The sequence below is a fragment of the Elephantulus edwardii genome, unplaced genomic scaffold (genome assembly GCF_000299155.1).
Source record: "Elephantulus edwardii isolate Elephantulus edwardi_28Jun2011 unplaced genomic scaffold, EleEdw1.0 scaffold00106, whole genome shotgun sequence".
Lineage (NCBI taxonomy): Eukaryota > Metazoa > Chordata > Mammalia > Macroscelidea > Macroscelididae > Elephantulus > Elephantulus edwardii.
Genome location: NW_006399856.1, coordinates 3,004,627 through 3,026,454, shown reverse-complemented (window position 1 = coordinate 3,026,454; position 21,828 = coordinate 3,004,627). Strand labels below are relative to the sequence as shown.

General features: G+C 50.3%; 1 protein-coding gene across 1 annotated transcript; it reads right to left on the bottom strand.

The window, feature by feature from the left end:
- Nucleotides 1–2,552: 2,552 nt before the first annotated feature.
- Nucleotides 2,553–18,173, bottom strand: IGFBP5 (insulin-like growth factor binding protein 5). The gene is made up of 4 exons (XM_006891911.1): nucleotides 17,543–18,173; nucleotides 5,419–5,648; nucleotides 4,060–4,179; nucleotides 2,553–2,823 (listed from the first exon to the last, which is right to left on the bottom strand). Exons 1-4 carry the CDS (start codon nucleotides 17,874–17,876, stop codon nucleotides 2,692–2,694), a joined length of 816 nt encoding a protein of 271 aa, XP_006891973.1. The 5' UTR covers nucleotides 17,877–18,173; the 3' UTR covers nucleotides 2,553–2,691.
- Nucleotides 18,174–21,828: the final 3,655 nt, after the last annotated feature.

Sequence of the window (21,828 nt, the reverse complement as noted above, 5' to 3'; positions counted from 1 at the left end):
AAAAAAAAAGAGCCAATGTAAGGGGTAGCGGTCCATTCAAGGCTCAGCAAACATCAGGGGGAAAGAGAGAGCTCCCTTTTAATCAGGTCCAGGCCTTGGGAGTGTTGGGAAGGGGTGTACAATTCCTGGCTCAGTCTTTTCTTAGGGTGAATGGCACCCTAGTATCCATTTGGTAACCTCAGTTACAGCACTGCTTATTCCAAAGGGAGAAAGGGTAGAAAGCAGAATAAGGTGGGAAGTTCAGGATACTGGCCTAACACGTCTAGAAATGTGAGCTGGGAGTGGGTTGGGTTGGGGGCAATTGTGCAGAGAGATGGGGCATGCTGACTGACACAGTCTTCCCCATCTGGCCCTTTGTCTGAAGAAGACTGGCTACCTCTCCCATCCCCAGCCAACTGTCAAGTTCAGGGAACATCCCTGTCCCCAGGTTACAGAGTGGTACATTTTCCAATAGTTGAGCAGATTTGCATGTTTGCGCCAAGTTCAGTGTTTGCTTCGGCTTCCTGGGTGTCATGCCATTCGGTTAGAGTGGGTAGTATGTCCACACACAGCGAGAAGGTCTCCTTTGCCAGTCCACGTCCCCTTTTCCAGGCAGGCCTTATTTAGCCTTTAAAGGACAGCTCCAAGGCCATCTATCCAGCTGTTGAGCAAGTCAGTGGAGAATGGGATTTTTCTCATCTCAGAATCTGGTTGCCAATGATGGCTCCTCTTGAAACACTCGTTCATTGATTGTCCAGGTTCTTTCTTTCATCCTCACCCTCCAAGGGAAGAAGCAGGGACTGGCCAGGGCGGATAAAGAACTTGAGAGACACTTTGGTCTCACTCTTTCATTGGAAGCTGAAGATGGGCATCTGATAGTCCCGTCCCTTTAAAAGCACGCCAGTCTCTGCCGATCCTTGCTTCCCTCCAAATGCTGAAGTCTAGAAGCCACCTAATGTTTCCCACCTTGCATACATCTGTAACCTGGGTTAACGTAATTTCTGGTTATAATCTTGTTCTGCATTGTCTTGTCTCCTTCCGCTTGAATCCCAGAGGACTGACAGAGCGAGGAGACCAAGGAAGGTTCTGCTGACTCTGCCACCTTTTCTGCTGCTCTGTCCAAAGCTTGAACGGGCACTCTGGCCTCTGCTCCTCAAGCCCTTGGCGCCTCCCCTCCGTCTCCATCTGGCTTGAGCCATTAACTGGACTCTCTTTCTTGTGTTTAGATGCTGCCCCGTCTATCTCTCTCTTCACTCTCTCTCATGCCAACCTCTCGCCTGCTCTTTGAGTGTGAAGCTGAGAGAGGCTTTCAAAACGTAGGCTCTGCCCCAGTGAAATGGAAAGATAGCGGGGCAGGATCAGGGGGCCAAACTTGGACCTGTCGAGCTCTAATGGTATGATGTCCAGAGACACTCCCCCCTCCGAGGGACTGACGACCAACATGGGTGCAATGGGGACATGGTATGAGCACCACTGTGTGCCCGTATCTCCCTGGCTTAGTGCACACATATGAACACATGTGTACATGGGAGAACATGAGAGAAAAAAAATCCAATAATCTGTCCCTTGAAGGCTTGACAAGAAGCAGGTAAAAGTGATATTTTGGGTCGTATTAGAAGAACTGGGTTTTCTTAGAATGAGGACACTCCTCAATGCCCCTTAGGAACGCTAGTGAAAAGTTAATGCAAACCATCAAAAAAGAAAAGAAAAGAAGAAAAAAAAATACATTTATATGCCTACACCTATATGTGACTATACGGAGCTGTGCAGATACACAAGCCCATACTTTTTTTTTTTCTTTCTTCGCCTCTCCTCCCTTACAGAAGCTGCACTAGCCGTGGAGTGAATGAAATGAGGGGCCAAAGGCACACACATGAGCATGTGTTCTTAGTCACCCCGGAGGACCGAGTCTTTCCAATATTGGGGTGTGGACTGATTTCTAAAACTCTGAACAGGAAGTAAAATATGCTCTCCTGTCCAACACTCACCTCTCTGACTAGGGAAAGCCATCTACGATACCCAGTTATTAGTTGGCTTTGCTCTTAAAAGAATGGAATGCATTTTTTTTTTGTTTTTCCTCAATTGTGGGGCAAAGGGAGAGGCAGGGTGGGGTTCAAGCCACCGGGTCGCTGGCTGGAGGAGGAGCGAAGTGCAGGAGGTACACTACTCTGCATTCCCTTTCTCTTCATCTCCAAAGTGAGACGGCCCGGAGTGTGTCACCCATGTCACTTCTTGGGCTACACCTCCTGGCGCCCCAGCTTCTCCTCAAGCCAGGCCAGGCTGGGAGCCCAAGGCGGATCCCACCGAGTCTTGGCGCCTTTCCTTCCTGCCCACTTGTCCATTTTCCTTCCCTAAAGGCTCTTTATCCTTCCTTCTCTCCTACCATGTGCTTTCCTTCCTCCTCTGCCTCTCGTCCTTCCTCTCGTCCCTTCCCTGTGCTTTCAACTTGCCTCAATAAAAACACAACCCCCAAAAAAACACTGTTAAGAGGGGAGGGGTCTCCTTAGCTTTTCGTGTCTCTGTTGTTGCCACTTTCGAAGTTGAGACCTTGCTAGAGATTCCGAGGTCCTCAGTTTCCTCAAATAGATAGATAGATATTTCTTTTCCCTTAAATGAGATGAAATGAGTGGCATCCTAGTGTGAAGGGAGGCGCTGGCTAGAGTCGGGGCTGGGGGGTGGGGTAGGGTGAGGGAAGATCAGGGAGGGGGCGCATCACTCAACATTGCTGCTGTCGAAGGCATGGCACTGAAAGTCCCCGTCGACATACTCCATGCCTGGCAGCTTCATCCCGTACTTGTCCACGCACCAGCAGATGCCTCGCTTGCGGCCACGAGAAGGCTTGCACTGAGGCGGGGAAAACAATAGGGAGTGAGGGGCTGTACTCCAGGGCTCTCTGCTCCTGCCCCTGTCCCACCCCTAGGCAGAACCCTCATCCCACACAGTTGGGGGATTTAGTCTCAGCCCTTGCTGGAGGGTCTAACCCTTTCAGTGGAGAGTGGTCGGGGAAAACTTAGTTGCCCTCTGTCCTTTGAGCTGTGGTGCTGGAGAAGAGTATTGAATGTACCATGGACTGCCAAGAAAACAAACAGATTCATCCTAGAGAGGGTTAAACCAGGCTGCTCCCTGGAGGCAAGGATTCTGGGGCTCTGTCTAACATACTTTGGGCATGTTGCAAGGAGGGACAGCTTGGAGAGGGACATCATGCTTGGGAGGGTGGAGGGACAGCGCAGGAGGGGAAGACCCTCTATGGGATGGATTGATTCAGTGACTGGGGTAATCGGGATGGGTGTGTCAGAGGCAGTGCGGTTGGCACAGGATAGAGCAGGGTTTAGGGCTGTTGTACATAGGGTCGCCATGAGTCGCAAACGACTCGACGGCACATAACAACAATGACAACAGTTGCCCTCTGCCCTTTGCTAGCTTCCACAATCTCTTATTTAATGTTATATACTTCAGGGCCCTCCAGCCTGGCGTCCTCTGATAGAAAGAACAGTAATAATAATAATATCTTCATCATCTCTCATATTGTTTTATCTCATTGATGTTGTGCACCATCCAGTCACAACTGACCCACAGCTGACCCTCCAGCAGGTTTTCAGAGGCAGTTAATAACACAGGAGGAGATTGCCCGTCCTTAACAGGGAAAATTTAAGTAGCGCATCCATGCAATGTAATACAGTAACAGAGTTTTGTCTTCCAGTGATGCCTTGTAAATACAGTGAATTCATTACAGATTTTGTTGTTGTTGTGTGCTGTTGAGTTGGAACCAACCCAGAGCTGACCCTCTAGCAGGTTTTCAGAGGTAGTTAATCACACAGGATGAGGCTGCACAGCCTTCTCCCTCAGAGCAGCTGGTGGATTTGAACTGCATGCCTTTGGGATTGCAGTGCAGCTTCTTGCTAAGCTACCAGAACTCCCAGATTATAGGAGGTGATGGAAAAATCGGACAATGGAATGGAGGCTGGAGGTTTGGAAAACACTGCATTCTTTGTGGCAGAAGTCTCAAGACTCTTGCTCAAGTTCAGGGTCTCTGGCAAATGCCATTTCAGGGCCCCATGAGAGCCTGAGATAGGGACATACCTGCTTTCTCTTGTAGAATCCCTTGCGGTCACAGTTGGGTAGGTAGACGGCACGGGGCACCATGCGGGGGCTGGCTTTGATCTCCTGCAGGGATGCTTCCATGTGTCTGCGGCAGGGACCCTGTGGGCAGAAGGGGGAAGATGAGAGGTGAACCTGGGACCATGGTGGGAACCACACAGATGTGCAAAACTTGGGGCTCAGAGTGGGGGAGCAGTGTGAGACCTGCAGGCATGTTCCCACCTTTTATCCAAAGCAAGGCTTTTGCTGCCTTCTCACCTGTCAGCACCAGCATTTGACCAGGTGCAGAAGCCACGTTGACTCAGCTTCTAGGTCTTCCATGCTGCTGCCCCACCCCCATCATTTTTGTTTTGCCATGTTCATTTGGTTCAGAGGTGACCCTCATGTCTGCCCCAGAGAGCCTGCTCAATCTCTACCCACGATGGGCCACATCGGTGGAATTGCACACTTGCTGTGGTTATGGTAACTGGCTGGCACTCTTGTGAGATCCACACTGTCTCCTGTGGGGAAGCCCTTGGTTAGGTTGCTGTTGTCATTGGCTGCCACTGACTCACTGTATGGAGATCCCAGGCACAACAGATCAATGGAAAATGCCAGCCAGCCCTGCATCCTTCTTTAAGGTTAGAGATTGGGCCAGCGTGATGTATTGGGTTTGTGTAAACAGGACCCCCAGGCCTTTCCTCCTCATCTGGCTAAGTCTGGAAGTTCTGCTAAATCCCAGCATCATAGAATCCACATCATAGCAACCTGCTACCTCCAATGCTACAGACACAGGTGGTGGTTCTGGGTGAGGTGCATTGGCCAGGAACTGAATTAGGGGTCTTAGGTGTGGAAAGTGAGGGTCTACCAGGAACCACCAATACCCCACCCTCACAAGTAAAACCTTTGACACTTCTCTCTGCAAATTCTAAGGAGAGCTGCCCGGGCAGGTGGTAGGTCTTTTATCATTGCATGCCCTCAAGTCCATTGCCATGCATGGTGACACATGTTCCAGAGCACAGCCATGCCATGGGGGCTCCTATGCGATAATCTTTATAGATGAGCCCTGGGGACACTGGAGTTCAGTGCTCTAGGGGTTAGTAAAGAGTCAGCACTTCTAGTCCAGTTGGCCCCTTGGGGAGAGAAACCCTATAGTGAACTTCCAAAAAGAGTAGAGCTGTCAAAATCCTATAGGGCCGTTGGACACTGGACTCCAAGGGGTCAGTGAGTCAGAACAGAGTTGAAGGCATCGGGCTCTGTGTTTCTTGTTGTTGCTCTTTCTGAAGCAGGGCAGCAGGCCTTGAGCCAGGTCTAGCCTAACGTGGACGTGAAGGGGGCTGTGGACGGGTCCTCGGGACTCACCTGCTCAGACTCCTGTCGCATCTCGGGTGCGGGGACCACCCGGGGATGGGCAGTGTTCTCCGCTCCCCCCACGAACTTGGACTGACTCATCTTCTTTCTGCGGTCCTTCTTGACGGCCTCGGCCTTCATCTCTGAGATGCGGGTATGTTTGGGGCGCAGCACCTTAGGGGGGTAGGTCTCCTCGGCCATCTCAGATGTGGTGGGCTCTTCTTGCTCGCGCGAGTCTTTCTCTGCTGGAAGAAGTGGGAGGGGCATCAGTCCAGGGTGCGGGAGGAGGTTTGAGGTGATGGGGGTCATCAGCGGTGAAGTGGATTTCCAGACTGGGAAATAAGCTAGGAAAAGTAGGTGAGTGATTCAGAAAAACATGTCTAGGAAGCCTTCCTGGGTTAGGGCAACCTCGAAAACGGGCTGATTTCTGAGAGAAAGTTGGACAGGAGGAGGAAGGGTGGAAGGAGGAAGGGAGATGAGATGGTATCAGGGGAGTATGTTTGTGTTTAGTTCATTGACGCGGCAGAGGTGTAACAACAAAACTAGAGGCCTCAGGCGTGGACACTGTCCTATTGGTGGGGTCTTTGTGCTTTTCGAACTGCTTGGACTTGAGATATATTTAGATCTGGACAGGAAGACAGGACAGGAGGATGCTGGGGCTTTGAAAATCGTAGAGGGACATTATAAATGGCAGGAAAAGGGGTCCCTGGGGTGGTGAAGCTGGAAATACCGCCCTGCAAGGGAACAAGGCAAACGAGACTGGGAGGCCTCACACCGCACCAGCTCAGAGCTGGCGCTGTGCTCCGGGGCTCCACAACCTGGACATTACTCAGCTCCAGACAGCAATGGGTGACAGCTGGCTGGGGCAGAGCAGTTATATATAGGAGTGACTTGGTGACAGTTTATACTTAGCTGACTTATGACCTTTAAAGAAGTAAGACTTTGTTCATTTATTTGTTGATCCATTCATTGCTCTCTCCCCCGGCCTTTTTCTTGGGTCCACCCAATTTTAATTCAACCCCTACCTCATTTCTGGGGCCCTGTTTCTCCATTAAGTCCTATGCTTTCGCCAGACTAGGTAGATCCAGGTAGGCAGTGTGTGGTCAGAAAGCTCCTTGGTGACAATAAAGACAATAAGACCCTATCTCATTGTCCTCTTTTCACGTGCTTAAAAGTAGAACTAGGATGTGGGAGTGACCCTAGATATAAAAAGGGGTGAAGGGAAAAAAATCGCTTTCTCTCCACTTCCACATCCCCTGGGAGTGGGATGCCCAGAAAGGGGTGTGTGATAGAGTCCAGTCGCAAGGGTTTGATATAGAGGAGGTGTATGGTAAGGCACCCCGTTTTGGGTCCCCGATGCCTACTGAGAACCTGACTGTTGGGCTTTCGGTCTCCGGGGATGTTCCAGGTGCATGTGAGGGGAGGCAGTGAGAGACCTGGCCTCACCTGGTTGGCAGAGCAGGTGGCAGGAAGCACCTGAGCACCTATTCTCTCTTGGCTCAAGATTTGTCCAGGTGAATTAAGGAGGTATCCAGTCTTTAAGGCCCTGGCACGGAAGTTCCTCCAAGAGTTTGGAGTTTGCAGCACTCTGGGCAGTTAGCCTGCGTATTTATTCACCAGAGAGGAGGAGGAGGAGGAGACGTAGTTGTCAGGGGTGGATGTGTGTGGGTGACAGGGAGAAAACATGTGGTGAAGCAGAGGTCAGGCCGACCCTGAGGGGCATGTACTCTGAGAGTCTTCTTGTGGCACCTCGTGTGCTCTCTCTAGCTGGGTCTTGACGTCCTCAGTGTCTTAATTCTACTCTGTGCAAACCTGCTGGGATGATTAATCAACGTGGTGATGTGTTCCTAGATGCAATGGGCCATTCGAGGGATTAGCTCCAAGAGTGATGTCTGGGATTCAGCCAGTTCTTCTTTTGGTTGTGGGACAAGTTGGGATGGGGTTGAAGGTGCAAGGGGAGCGAGGCTGACTCTGCATATGGAAAGGCTAGGGCTCTGTTGTGCAGAAGACAGCTCTGAGCACGAGGCTCAGGTCTTAGGGGGAAAGGCAGGAGGGAAAGAAAGGGCTAACCATGACACAGATGGGTTGTTGAGACTGTCGTGAGATGCTCACCCTCTCTGGGCACTAGTAAACCCTCTGATCCTCACAAAGTGACGACTAGAGTGGGGGATAGGACAAAAGATGGTTGTCATTGACTAGCTGGGGACATTGTTGAATGAATAGCCAAACCTTCCCTATTCCTGACTGGAAACAGATCCTTTTAGGAGCAGAGGGACCACAGGGCTGACGTGGATGCTGAGCACTGAAAAAAGTCAGGCAGCTCCTTCACCGGGCTGTTCTGACCTGAGCCGGGGAGCCAGCAGCCTCGCGCAGGAGTGTCTGTGCAACCAGGCATATAGGATGCATCTCCTCAAAGGGGAGACGCCCGGAAAGCTGCCTCAGCCCCACAGGATGGTTATCTCAGCCTTGGCAGCCTTTGCACGATCTCAGTGTGCCTGAGGAGACACAGGTGCGGATAGCTCACCCAGTGGCGCTCTTTCTCGTTCTTAAAGTCTTCTGGAACGGGTGGGTGCTGGTCCACCCTCCTCTGGCTACTTATTTTGAAGGTCCCTTTGGTCAGAGAGGTCGCCATTCAGGTACTGTTTGTTCTTGCTCTCACGGGCCTTTATGGACATGGGTGCATGCCAGTCCTCACCCATCCCAAGATCAACAGCCCCTGTTAGGATTCTACGCTTTTGAAGGCCTTCTCTAAGGTGGGCAATGACCTTCCCCTTGACTCACCCTTCTATGGAGGAGGCTGAGCTGTTAATAATGATCCCATAAACCTTGGGATGAATGGACTTGAACCTCTCTTAGCCTTTTCTTTGAAAGCAGTCAAATGCTGCCTAGGGCCAAGCCTTTGCAGATACTGGAAAACAGCAGGTAGATTCCTCCTGGTCTTTGAGGAATTCCAGACGATTACGAAAGCCCGCCCTCCCCCCTTGTCCTCCTGTCTCCAGGCTGGGCTCCTGAGGGCATACCCTCTCCAGGTTGCAGTCTGGCATCTCCTGTAGGGCAGGCTTAATGTTTTGATGTGCCTCCCGGTTTTTGGTGCCACCTAACCCCGTGAGACCTATTACTTGGGCAGCGGAGAGTCGAGTATCAAAGATCCTAATCAGGGTCTTGTGGTCACCTGTAGGCTCCAGAGAGACAGTGGAAACTTGGAGGGGAGCCAGCGCAGCGCCACGAAGATTAAAGGACTGGAAAGTAAGACCGGAGCTGGAGTGCCAGGGTCAGCCAGCAAGACTCAGCTGCTTCGTGGCCGAGTCATATAGGCTTTCAATTTTGGAAGGGCTTAAGTTTTGGATAAAATGAGAAGGTGCACGTAGACGGGGCTGCTCCTGGGCTGTTTAAGCATGACAAAATGGACCAGCGTGGCAGAAGGGAATTAGGTTGGATATAAGAAAGGACTTTTGGTGAAGTTTTCTGTGCACACGAATAATCAAAAGTGCTTTAATAGTGGGCTTAAGGTCTGTTTCAGACAGGCTCGTACCCCCATATGGCCAGTAGATGGCGCAGGAGACCGATGCCCATACTTCACATTCCAACTACAACTCAGCCTTGCAGGGTTTTCAATGGCTAATTTTTCATCAGCTGATTGCCAAGTGCCTCTGGGTAGATTTGAACCACCAATCTTTAGGGTGATAGCTGCGAGAGTTAACTGCACCACCCAGAAGCTATGGAAGGGGTTTTTAATCTCCCAATTTCCCCCCAGATGACTAAAGAATTGGAACTATCAGATTATGCTGATAATTTATCTATGGGGGTGATGTAATCCTCTCAACCAGCTCATATTAGCATGATCCCAGCCATATTAGTGTGGTCACCTCAATTCTTTCACTTAATTCTAATCTCACTGGTGCATCGACACCCACAAATGCCCAAACAGGTACAGTCCCTATGACAACATAAACATATGCTGGAGGACCACACCATCCTGTGTGACCCTGCAGACATGGGGTGTTGGTGTAGGCCCAGCTGCTACCTCCCAAGAGGTGGCAGGTGGGCAGGGTTAGGTGTAACCCCAGGGTTACCCACAGCACACTGCATAGTGAAGGTACCTGACCCAGGCGAGCCACTCTCACCAAACACACCCTCTTGCTCCCAGGTGGGAATAAGACGGTTCCAGCAGATCCACACTGTTAAGGAGTACTGACTCCCTCCACCCAGATGCCTTGTTTCAGCAAAGGGTGGCCTCAGCCAAGTACCAGCTGCTGCTCCCTGAAATCTGACCTTCCATCCTAGGGCACTTAGTCATGCCCTGGCACCATTAATAACCTGGTCCCGGACTGGGGGCAGTTTCCTGCCCTATCTTGACCTTGTTCAGAGAAAACTAGGTGGCCCAGATATTGCCATTTGGCTTATAGAAATTGACGGAACAGAGATATTGCTTCAATTTCTGTGGATAATCTGCTTAAGAAATGTAAGACATGTCTCAGGCTGTTGAAGTCCGACTGAGTCCCAGCTGTGGATGCCGAATGATTCAGTTACACTGGATGGATGTGCATTTATATGGAGAGAAGGCAAGGAGGGGCCATGGGGCCTTCCAGGGAAGCTGCAGTGTCCCTCCGCCTACCCCTTCCTTCTCTGGCCAGCATCTGTCTTACCCCATTTGTCTGGGAAAATAACTGCTTTCTCTTCCTTGGTGGTTAGAGGCAGATACATGTTCAGGGATCTTTTAAACCCCAAATATGGACTGAGAGGGAAACAAGCACTGATCTTCCAAGAGGAAAACATACCCAAACAACATTCATCCCAAGGCCAACCCAGTGGTCCCAAGGAGGAAGGTGGGTGTGGCGATGACACTGCAGAGGAGGCTTGCTGGCATGGGGCAGGACTGCGGGTCAGACACAGAGTAAGATGACTGGGCAATAGGGGCCAGAGTACCCACCCCTCAGTGAGACACGGGAGTGTCTCAGGGAGATTTGCCCCACTGTGGGCGAGAAGTCAGATGGTTTGGTGTTCTAAATCACCAGTGAAATGAGTGACGGTATCCCACCTATTTCTTGATCCTGACCATTTTATAATAACAATTAGACCATGGTGAATAAGCATTCAGAATCAGGAGCCTGGCTTCCTAGGTTCAAATCCCAACTCAGCTACAGAATGGCTAAATCATATTATTTCTGCTCCGTGTCTTGGTTTTTCCATCTAAATTATGGGGAGGAAAAGAAGGATGGCAGCAAAGGAGCTGACACACATTCCTTTAGAGAAGGATGGTCAGTCTCCTCCTGTGTAATCTACTGACTTTTAAACGCCAAGGGAAGGTCAGCTAAGAAACTCTTCCAATTCAACAGCAATAAATCGAGCTGGATTAACTCCTCTGGTAGCCTCTACCTTGGTAGATCTCGTGTACTTTCCTCTCCCTAATTCTAATCACCAACTCAAATTTTGATTGCTGGTGTCTACTCGCAGACCACAAAATTCAAGGCTCAGTGGACTGCAGAAAGTTCTGCCAGAGTGTGATGGTTCTATTCTTGCCTCCAGGGAGTCTTACCATCAACCCCTTGTGGAAAGGACTTGGCACAAGTGCTTCTGGGAACCACTCCAGAGAGAACGCACCCTGAGTTCTTCCTTCTGTTGAAGTCCGTTGCTTCATGCTACCTTAAAGCACCAGGTCTCCTTCCCTAAATCCTAGCCAAGCTACCTCTTCCACAATGTGGGTGTGACAATGTTGATGACACTGGCCCCCTCTCCTGCTTCCCAGGGGGATGATGTTAGAAGATTGTCAGGGAGGCAATACCAGCTTCCTGTGGCCAGCTCAGTGAGAAGGCAATGGCGTGGCTGGATGGGAACTAGGAAACCCTCTAAATGGAGGCAGAGAGGGCTGAAAAGGCGGAGGAAGCCCTGGATCACTTCCTGAGACCTAGAGACACTTGCACACATGATTCATTGCAACGGGAGCTGCCAGGGACTCGTTCAGACCCTTACAATCAGGCAGCCACCTTCCTGGAAGGCTTCTGGGTTAACTAGGAAGGGGTGTGGTGGTGGGAGGGATCAGGTAGTTTTTTCTCTATGCTCATCCTGAGAAGGGAGGCCCTGTGGGTCCAACAAGAGAGTGATGTGTGGCAGTCCAAGATCAGGCTGTTTTCCTTCTTGACTCTGACCGGGGTGCAGAGGAAAGCATGGAAGGGAGTGGTGTCCAAGGTTGTAATCTTTATGGAAGCTGGCTCCTAAGGAGCAGCTGGTGGGTTTGAACCATGGACCTTTCAGTTAGTAGCTGAGGAGCCCCACAGCCTCCAGGCTGGACTAGCTACACAGTAAGAAGCTCTATCAGAGCAGCCTCCTCGCCCTCGTTCCCCAGTGAAAGCCGCACGAGCTCCCGCTCGCCTGCATGTGGTCAAGCAACACGGTGAGCCCACTTGCTCGCTGATCAGCTTTTGCTTTGTTTGAGGCGGATACGGCCTGATGAGCACCCAACCGCACCACACCTTACATAACATCATCCCCCTGGCGAGGCTGGCCCCAGCACTGGTGGAGGCCAGGCTGCCATGGAAGCAGGCCAGCTCCGGCCTGTGTTCTCCTCACTGTATGTGGCCAGCCCAGGGGCAGAAGGGCCTGCCTGCCCACATCAGGAGAGTGCCCGGGCTTCCAGGAAATGAGGTTTGGCATGTGGGCTGAATATAGCATCTGCAGGCCCTCCTTGCTCCCCATCCCTGAGCAAAGCACTGGCCTAAACCTGCCTTCTTTGCAAGACTGTAAAAAACAGGACAGAGAAACCTGAGATGGAAGAGAAAAATGTAGGAGGAACTGCATTTTCTAATTCTGAGGCTGGTTGCCTGGTTTTCTTCTCTTACTTGCTGAGTATTGTCTAGTCAGAACAGATCTCATGGGAAGAGATTGCCCATATTTTTTTTCCACAGAGCAGCTGCTGAATTTGAACTCCCTACCTTTGAGTTTGTCATGCAATTCCTCACCACTAAGCCCCCAGAGCTCCCGACCCTTACTTGATGTTGTTGTTGTATGGCATTGCGTCAGAACTGACTCACAGTTGACCCTTCAATGGCTTTTCAGAGGCAATTAATTGCAAAGGAGGAGATTGTGCATTCTCCTCCCACAGAACAGCTGGTGGATTTGAACCACATGACTTTGGGATTGCAACAGCTTCTTATCAATATATCACCAGAGTTCTCGCTACCCTTATTAATCACCCCCTAAAACAGAGTACCCAAGTTCTGAGCATTCTTCTCATCTTTTGAACCTCATCATGGGATGTCAGCATCTGATTGCAGGTTAGACTACGCCTGGCAGAGCTCCAGTGACTGGCAAAGGAAGTCAGGGAAAATGGAATGGAATCTGGCCAAGAGATAGGAGTTACTGGGCTCTGGCCCAGTCTCTGCCCTCAACCCAGCCACCTCATCTTGGAGCAATGACTTTCCACCCTGGGCCTCAACATCCTTATCTGTAAAATGAAAGCCTTGCTTTTGATGATGACTCCACACGCCCTCTAGCTTTTACGTTCTTTGGCCAATACCCAGGGAATTTCTGGAGAGAAGCTAGCACCAAGCTGAGCTGTGTGGAAAGGCCACGTCCCTCCTTGATAGATTTCAGTCACTCCTTGAGATGAATATTTTGAAAAAGAAAATAAAGAGAAACGGCATGGTAACAGGAATCATGGGGAAAAGTGAAATTAGAAACAAAAAGGGGGATTTCATTAGATACGGGGGCAGAGGGAGGTACATGGAAGCCTCCGTTGGTGTCCTCATTCATCTACGTAGTTTTGCAAAAATGCGATAAGCTTTTTACAGCTTTGGAAAACAAAGCCAGCAGTTCTAATTTAAGAACAGTCTCTGGAAAGTGCAACTTTTGGGCTAACTGGAGCAAAACATCAAAACAAAACGAAACCCCAAATCCCTCCAAGTCGCTACTTGTCTCTCACCCCAACCATTCTCTGCTCTCTTCATCCGGCACCTGCCGCTTTACTGGGATCTGGTCCATGGCTGGGTGTTCTTGTAACTTCTGGCGGCAGTGGGTCTGCAGTGTGGTGCTTCCTTCTCCCAAAGTGTAATTTTCCACACACACAGACTAACTCAAAGTTTCATCGCTATTGCTTGGGTAGAACGTCAAAAGTTGAGACAGCTCTACGCCCCACCCCACCCCCTTCCCATGCGCCCCAGTACATCTGAAAGATCCCGGGCCCTTGGTTCTAACCCTTGCAGTGACATCTGACTTCTAGGTCAGCTTTGTCCTCCCTGTGCAGCTGCAGACCCACCTGCTTTCTCAAGTCCAGCCCAGGCCCCAGGACAGCTGCTCTGCCTCTCTCAGGACACAAGCCCTCCAGGCATGCCTCAGAATTAGAGTGGGAGTGGAGAAGGGAGAAAGAGAAGAAAGGAAAAACAACAAAAAGGGTGGGCAGGAGGTTCAGAGGGAGAAGGAAGGATGGAAAGAAAGGGGTTCTTTTGTTGTCCAAGCTGAGCTGACAAAGCAGAAAGCGGGGAAGGAAGGGGGGGAAAAGGCAAGAAAAGTCAAGTTAAAGCACAGCCGTTTGTCTTCTCACTCTCATTTTGGTTGGCACAGGGCACAGCCAGATTTCAAAGGCTGGTTTCAAAGGCGAGGAGTTGCGGGTGGGAAAGGATTCTGGCTCCTTCAGTTTTCCATGAGCTTGTTCAACCCAGACATTAATTCAGCCAATAAACCTCACTCTGGAACTTGCCTTTAACCTAGCATTTGGACCAGGCTTGGTGCTGGAGCCAGGGCCATGAGGGCCAGAACCTGCCAAATGCACTACCAAATTCACTTTGGTTTAGGTGGCCCCCCTTCCACCCTGCCCAGCATAGGTTTTTTTTGTCCCATATGCTTTCCTATTTTTCAAGGACAGAACGGAAACTCAGAATCCTTCCTGCCTCACTGTGAGTATACTTGGAGGCCCTGCCAGGGCTCCCTGATTCGCCCCTGGTTGGCTTTCCTGCTTCCTTTGGCCCATTAAGGAGCTCCGTTGGTCTAGTGGATAAGGAGCTGTGCTGTCAACTCAAAGTCATGAGTTCAAATCCACCAGCTGCTTCTTGGGAGAAAGATGAGCAAACGACTCAGTCGATTTCTGAAAACTAGATGGAAGTTCAGCTGTGAGTCGATTTTGACAGCATAAACACCAGCCCCTGGCCCGTTGCCTCTTCCCATGCGCCTCTCGGTAGGGTCTTTTTGAGGATGTACTTTGGTACATGCTGGAGTTTGTAGGGTTGGGTGTGAGTGTGCCCTCCCTTCCCATTCTCCTTTGTCTTCAAGACATGTCTACTAACTTAGTGCCCACTATGCCAGTGAGCAAGATGCCGATTAAGTGCTAAGGCTCAAGTCTTTAAAACTCCCTGCTCTCCACACCTGCTATGATCGGATATGTTTGTGGATATTGAGTTTGGCCAAACAAACAACTCTGGTCTCTCACCTCCTTCCAAGCTATCACCTTCGCTTCCTAGATCTCTGACCATGAACTGACCAAAAGGAAATTCATGGCCTGGCGTACTTACAGCACCAGAGGGGCTACTCCCTCTCTGGTTGCTTAGCAACGTGCCTAGCAAAACACCAGTAAGAGCCTGCCGGCCCTCCCTCTCTTCTCCAGCCCAGAAGCACTGGCTGCCTGCCACTTTGCTCTCCTCCACTCACCTAGAAATGCACATTTTTTAACACACACACACACACACACACACACACACACACACACACACACTTCGGCAACTGTGTAGGAAGGAAGGAGAAATTCACGCTGCTTATTTTTTGGTTGTATGAATTGAAGTTTTTCGGGTGTACCGCATAGAAGGAGACTTAGCCAAAGGAGCCACTGCTTTCTGTCCAGTGTTCACCTCCTTAAGAATTGTCTCTGTTGAGTGCAGGGAAAGGGAAAAAAAAAATCCACCCACCCCTACAAAAAGAACTCTTACTAACCCCCAAACAACTTAGAAACTGTCTCTATGCTATCTGCAGCTTCTGGGGACCTACCCCAAACTTTTTGAGCAGAAAGGCACTAGCCAGGGCTGACCACTCCCACCTCTAAGGTCCGAGGGGAAGGTGTTGGCCTGGGGTATCTGTCAAGCGCAGCCAATCCGCAACTGGCATCCTCAATGGCACTTGCCATTGGCTGAGTGGAGTCTCTGAGAAGCGCCAGGGAAGGCACAGCAAGGCACCCTGAAAGGGGCGGGATTGTTGAATAAGAACCTGCAAAGAGTCTTGGGGTGGGAGGCGCGTGGGTGGAGTGGTTGCCGGGGTAAGTTGGATGCAGCTACTCGCATGGCTGCAATTGTGCGCAAGCAGCGGTGTGCACTCTCTGCGCGCCAACCACTTGCCAACTTCTGTGCGCTGGCGGGAGAGAGGCGGGCTCGGGCACCACGCGTACTGCGCATGTGGACAGATTGTTACCCAAGCGCTCGCTGCCAAGCCAGGAAATAGATTTCTTGTTCTCCCCCACACCAAAGCTTTTCCGAATCCACCCTTCTCAAAATGAAAGTGGGCGAGATTGCCTTTGAAAAGCGGCTCTTAGGAAAAATAACACAACAAACTGTCCTCTAGGGCCAGGTCTTCTCTTTTTTCTTGCTCCTTCCCTCTCTTCTCTCCTGCCTTAGGAGCTGATTCACTCCTCTCCTATAAGATAAGGTCTGCAGTTTGCACTTAAGAAAACCTGGGAAGCTCGGGCTGGAGGGGAGGAAGGCATTGTCGCAAGAGAATCTGTAAAATAAACTGCATTCAGTTAAGATAACCTACCTGTCTTGGAGAGAATCAATAACCAAGTTGTCAACCCTGAATCCAGACTTGTGTGTCTAATTCTCTAAACATTAATTTGTTGGGTTTTTAATTTTTTTTTTTTTAACAAAAATCACCTTAAAGATCAGGTATTTCTCTCCCAATAGAATGCCAATTTAAATGGGAGGAACTGTTGTGATTGAACAACTAGCTCTGCCAATCATTTCAAGCCTAGACTCCCTGAGCTTTGAATCTGGGGGCGGGGTGATCTGGGGGCGGGACAACTTGGAAGTGGGGAGGAGACTTCATGCGTGGCTTTCTCTGTCTCCGCCCCCTTGGTTTTGCATTGCGATTGCTGATCCGCCTGTGCATTTACAGCACACCCAGTTGTGGTAGGGTTTGAGAGACTGGGGACCAGACTGAGGCTGGGAGGACTGGCACTGGCGGGGAAATGGGGATGTCTGAATCTCTCTCCTTTTCTCGACTCCCCATTCCATATCCACCTTTCCTCCAAGATAAATTCTGAACTTGGGGAGGGGAAAAGAATTAGATTCAGGGATGAAATCCTAGAACAAAACACTCATCCCTCCTCCCTTTCTGCTACCCTCCCTCACTGAGTGAACCTAAAGTATTCTTTCCTGTCCTGGGTGAAGAGGCATTTTAGATATGAATATTTCACCATCCATCATAAACAATCAAACAATAATATATCAAGTCAAACGTAACAGAATCGGCTTACGTGGGAAGGAGGGGGGAACCAAAGCACCTACCCCAAAGGCGCTCACTACCAAGTATGTATATGAGTGTATGTGTGTGTGTGCGTGTGTGCGCGCGCGCGCGCGCACGCTGAGGTGATTGAGCAGAAACGTCCACAGGGACTGAGGGTGGCGTGTGTGTGTGTGTGTGTGTGTGTGTGTGTGTGTGTTGGGTGAGGCGGGCAGAGGAGTTGGAAGGGACAAAGGTGGAATTAGCTCAGAAGAAGGGTAACGCCTCTTTTTCCAGGCTCCCAGTTAAAACAATATTTTAACAAAAGAAAAAAAGTAAATCATTCCCCCCACCCTCCCTCAAGTTCAGAAAAACCATATTGGTTGAGTGGCGGTTGGCAGTTGATAACGGGCATACATTTTTTTTCAGACTGAAATGGGGCAGGAGGAGAAGTGGATCCTGTCGAACGCGCTCAGAGTGTGGATTCAGATGGGGGCCATGCAGTGAGGTGGGGGCTTGGGCGAGGAAAGGGGAAACAATGACAAGGCTCCACTAGACTGGAGCCTAAGGTAGCCGGATCGTCCTCCAGAGCTTCCCATCCAGAGACCCTCCCGACCCAACTCCACCCGGCTCCAAGCCACTTGCTGGGCGCGGCGCGCGTTTGCACAGCCCCACGTCCCCGCCCGTGCGCCCCGCGGCTGCCTGGCACCCGGGGCACGCTCACCGATCTTGACTTGCTCTCGGTAGCTCTTCTCGTTGAGGCAAACCCCGCGGCCGTGCAGGAGGGCGTGCAGTGGTTTCTCCTCATCCTGCCGCGGGAGGCAGCGCAGCCCTAGGGCGCAGCGCTCGGTGTAGACGCCGCACGACTGCCCCTCGGCCAGGGCGCAAGTCATGCAGCAGCCGCAGCCGGGCTCCTTGACCAGCTCGCAGCCCAGGGGGCTGGGGGGGCACATGGACAGGGCTTTCTCGTCGCAGGGCTCACAGTGCACGAAGGAGCCCAAGCCCTGGGCGGGCCCCGCGCAGGCGGCCAGCAGCAGGAGGACCGCGGTGAGAACCATCTTCTCCGAGTCTCCCCGTTTACCTCGGGGCGGGTCAGGAGAATGCGAGTGCAGGGAGCCAGGGGCCGAAAGGGCACCTGGAGACTTTTTTGGGTTTTAATTTCTGGCAGGTAGAGCAGGTGCCTTCTCTCAGACACTTGGAAAATGTACGGAGAGATGGATGAGTGGGGTGTCTGCAGACAAGTCTCTATTGCAAGAATGAAAGATTTGCAACAGGTTGGGGGAAAAAGAGCAGCTCCAGGTGCACCGAGAGGGAGCAAAAGCTCCCAAATCCAACCTGCACAGAATTGCAGGGGAGGGGGAAAATCACTCCGAATGCTCACTCGGAGCACCCCGGGAATAAGGTGCCGGGGGCTCTGGAGGAGAAGGGAGGGGTCAGATTTGTCTTTAAATTTTTTGCTTCAAATCTGAAGCACTCCTAGCTCTTTCCTGACCCTCAGCTGCCAGGACGCACGACTGGCAGCCAACACGGTTGGGGGAGGATGTTGATGTCAATAGAATAAAAAACCCAAACAAATCCTCAAACACGAGAAAACCCTAACACCTCTGTTCTCCCACTTTACTGCCACCTCTTCAGAATTCGCAGGTTCTGAGGAAAAAAAAAAGCGCCCAGGGAAGGGTGCAAACGGAGCAAGGAGTGATTAAAAGAAGAGGGGAGAAAAGAAAAAAAAAGAAAAAAAAAAAAAAGGAAAAGGGGAAAACCCCACACGGCTTTGCAGGGCTCTGCAAGCTCTTTTTCTTGCCCGGCAGAAGTTTCCAAAGAGACTACGGGGCTCCGGTGGAGCGGGCGCTTTTAAATAGCCAGTCCTGGCTGCCAGCCAGTTTGTAGCTGCAATTTGAGCTCCCCAACACCCAACCCAGGCAAGGATGCCAAAGAGCTTTGCAGCACAAACTCACATGGGGTGGGGGTGGGGAGAGGCCTTCGAGACACACGAGGGCTCCCCTTCACTCCCAACAGCGCCCTCCTCCCCCCGGAATGTCAGAAAGGGGCACCCGGACTGGGCTCTGGCTGCTGGGAGAGGGTCTGGGGATGGAGGATGGAGGACGAATGGAAGAGTTCTCCAGAGGATGGGGGGGCACACTGAAAGCAACTTGTTACCCCCTCCCTTCGCCTGCCCCTTCATCAGCCAAGGTGCAGGCTGGGGGACTGATATCAGTTAACTGTACATATACGGTGCCCCAGAAGTTGTTCTTAAGCATTGTTGAATGTGGGTAGTTAACGTGTAAAGGGTGTGTGTGTGTGTGTGTTTTGAGAAAGCAATGGGGTGGGGGAAGGAGAGGAAGGAGGAGGTAGTGTAGGCTGGCCAGTGATGGATGGTGAGCTGAATTAAAGAAAAAAGGGGGGGGAGAAAAGTGGATTTCCCCCTCCCCCCTAAAGTCTGGGGAAGGGGATTTGATCACAGTTGCTGATCAAGTGACTGTCTTTGGTCACGGGGCTTGCTTCAGCTACATTGTGGGCATAGGTGGCTTGTGGGGTGTGTGTGTGTGTGTGAGTGTGTGTGTGTGAGTGTGTGTGTGTGTGTGTGTGTGTGGTGTACTTGCAGGATGGAACAGTCATACAAAGCAGCATTATTGGGAGCTGAGTTCTAGGCACAACATATTGGAAGGAAAACTTCGTAAGTCTGAAGACTTTGCCAGGTGACCAAAAGTGCCTGGTTTGGTGTGTGGTTTTTTTCTTTTCCATGGAAGGCAGACAGACTGGGTGACACTTTACCTCAGTGATTTCCGAGGATGTTTCTATCTGCCCCTTGGGAAGAATGAGTGAGGGGGTAAGAGTCTTTGCTGAAAGGTTAATTGGTGCATATATAGGGCTGTCCCAGGAACATGGGCTGTCCCAGGAACATGAGCTGTAAGAAGATGACAAAATTTGCCCCAAAGAGATTCTGACTGGGTAGATGAACTCCCCATCCCTGCTTGAAACATCCGTAATCTATTCACACAGTATGCACCCCTTTCTTTGCTTACTCAAACGATAGGAATACAAGATTTTAGAAGGAGGAAGGCGATGATTTCAGATTATTCTGAAACTGGCATGGGCAAGTTATTACCTCATGGTTAGTCCAAGACGAATGACCAGTCTGTGATCACCCCATTTGAGGGTCTTTGGAAAGGGACTGCTTTCTCCCCTTTGCATTTTCCTCCTGCTCTTTAGAAACCTTCTAACTTTCCTTTGGTGAAGGGGCTGCATTTCACGAAGTTTGCCACTAGACTGCACCCTTATCTATGATAAGAATTCTTTCTTGAGGACAGCTTTTAAGAAAACATTCCTTGCTGGTTTCAGAGCATCGGGCTTTCTGCTTTAAGCATGCTTAAGATCCCCATCTCGTCTCTCACTTTATCTATTTGCTGAAAGGCACGTTTAAAACAAGGCTCAAATTGAAGGCTGTGCTTTTGCTTGTATTGCCATAGGGATGTTAGATGTTGGCTGGCAGAGGGAGGGGTAACTGTGGGAAAGATTTCTTTAAAAAAGAAGGAAAAGAAGAAAGAAATAGGAGTAAGGTCTATTATCTTTGAATCTCCTCTTGAACTGGGGCTTGCTAAGGGAGGGAACACATGAATTAAAACAAAACAAAAAAAAAGGGGTGAAAATATTTTAGAGTGAGATGCTAGTTTTCGAGTGTGTAGCTGGTGTTCTGGTCCCTGATCCTGTTTCAGCAACATCTTAATTACCTGGCCAGCTACCTGGTCGCATTTAAGATGAATGGGAAATTGTGGTGCTCTTTCCAAGGAAAAATGAGTTGCCTAGTTCCAGCCACCCTGTAGTCCAAGAGAGACAGCCACCAGGGACATGTCTTTTTGTCTCGTGGATTTCCATTGACTGGAAAGTCAAATGTCTGAGGACAGGTACACACAAGAGGGGATGATTCATGGAAAAGGTGAAAACTGTAGCGAAAGAATGAGGAGGCTGTGGTGGGAGCTGGACTTTGGGTTTAGGGCAGCTGAGGGGACTTGGAGAGAGGCTACTCTGTGCATTTGTGAACAGTAATCAACCATTTCTTTCCATTCAGAAATGTTAGGTTATGAGGGACAGACAGAGTGAGGGACAGACAGAGCCAGTGCTGCTCCCTAAGGACCCACTCAGTTTCCTGTGAGAGCAGAGGAGAGACGTCTAACGTTGTCCGGGATTATTCAGGGTAGTTTTGTCCAAGGGTGGGGGAACTGGCTGGCTGGGTTTTGCTCCTGAGAATACGTAGTTAACGTATGGCAGTGGGATGAGAAGGCACTGGTTCTGTTAGGTTGGATTTAGAGGAATGCTGGAGAGCCTTTTATACATCCCATTTTTTCCTCTTCTCCATTCGGAAGACCTCTATCTGTTCACCATCACTTTTAGAGAGGACTGTTTCTGGGGGTAAAAAACCCCTCACTCAGTTAACATCCATGAGTTACCTGAGAAGGGCTCATTCACTCCTTCAGGATGGAAATGTCGAAGGCAGGGTTATCCCCCCAGAGGTCTTTCTTTCCTGCTGACTTGCTTTCATTACCATGAGCTTCCTGACTCTTCGTCATGTCTTTCTGGCAGAAGAAGGAAGTTAAATATCACCCACTGTGTCATGTTCCCCCAGAGAACACTGTTCCCCATTCCTAAAAAGATTAACTGCGTATCAAAACCGAGTTCCAAGACAGGTAACTGGGTAGGTTTGTGCTTTTGATCAAGGTAGCCTTTCCAAGGGTGGTGGTGTTGTTGTTGTCGTTTGATGCCGTCTAGTCATAGACGACTCATAGCGACCCTATGAACGAACGGCCTGAGCACTGTTTGTACATAGAGTTTCCAGAGCCAAGCCATTTTGGAAGTGGATGCCGCTCCTGCTTCCAGTTCCAAGGGTGGACAACGTTTTTGTTTTAGAAATCTTCAGTGTTCTTGCTTCTGATCATTTTTCTGTGAATTTCAATGTGAAATGTCCAAGGGAAGGGTGAGAGACCTGTTAAAACAGTTTGGGAAACCTAAACTTTG

Bases quoted from the DNA above. Each gene is read 5' to 3' on its own strand.
- IGFBP5 (XM_006891911.1), bottom strand. From the start codon at position 17,876: ATGGTTCTCACCGCGGTCCTCCTGCTGCTGGCCGCCTGCGCGGGGCCC. The intron at 5,649-17,542 runs GTGAGCGTGCCC...TTCTTCCAGCAG, and splicing joins CCGAGAGCAAGTCAAGATCG to AGAAAGACTCGCGCGAGCAA. The intron at 2,824-4,059 runs GTATGTCCCTAT...TCCCCGCCTCAG, and splicing joins GATTCTACAAGAGAAAGCAG to TGCAAGCCTTCTCGTGGCCG.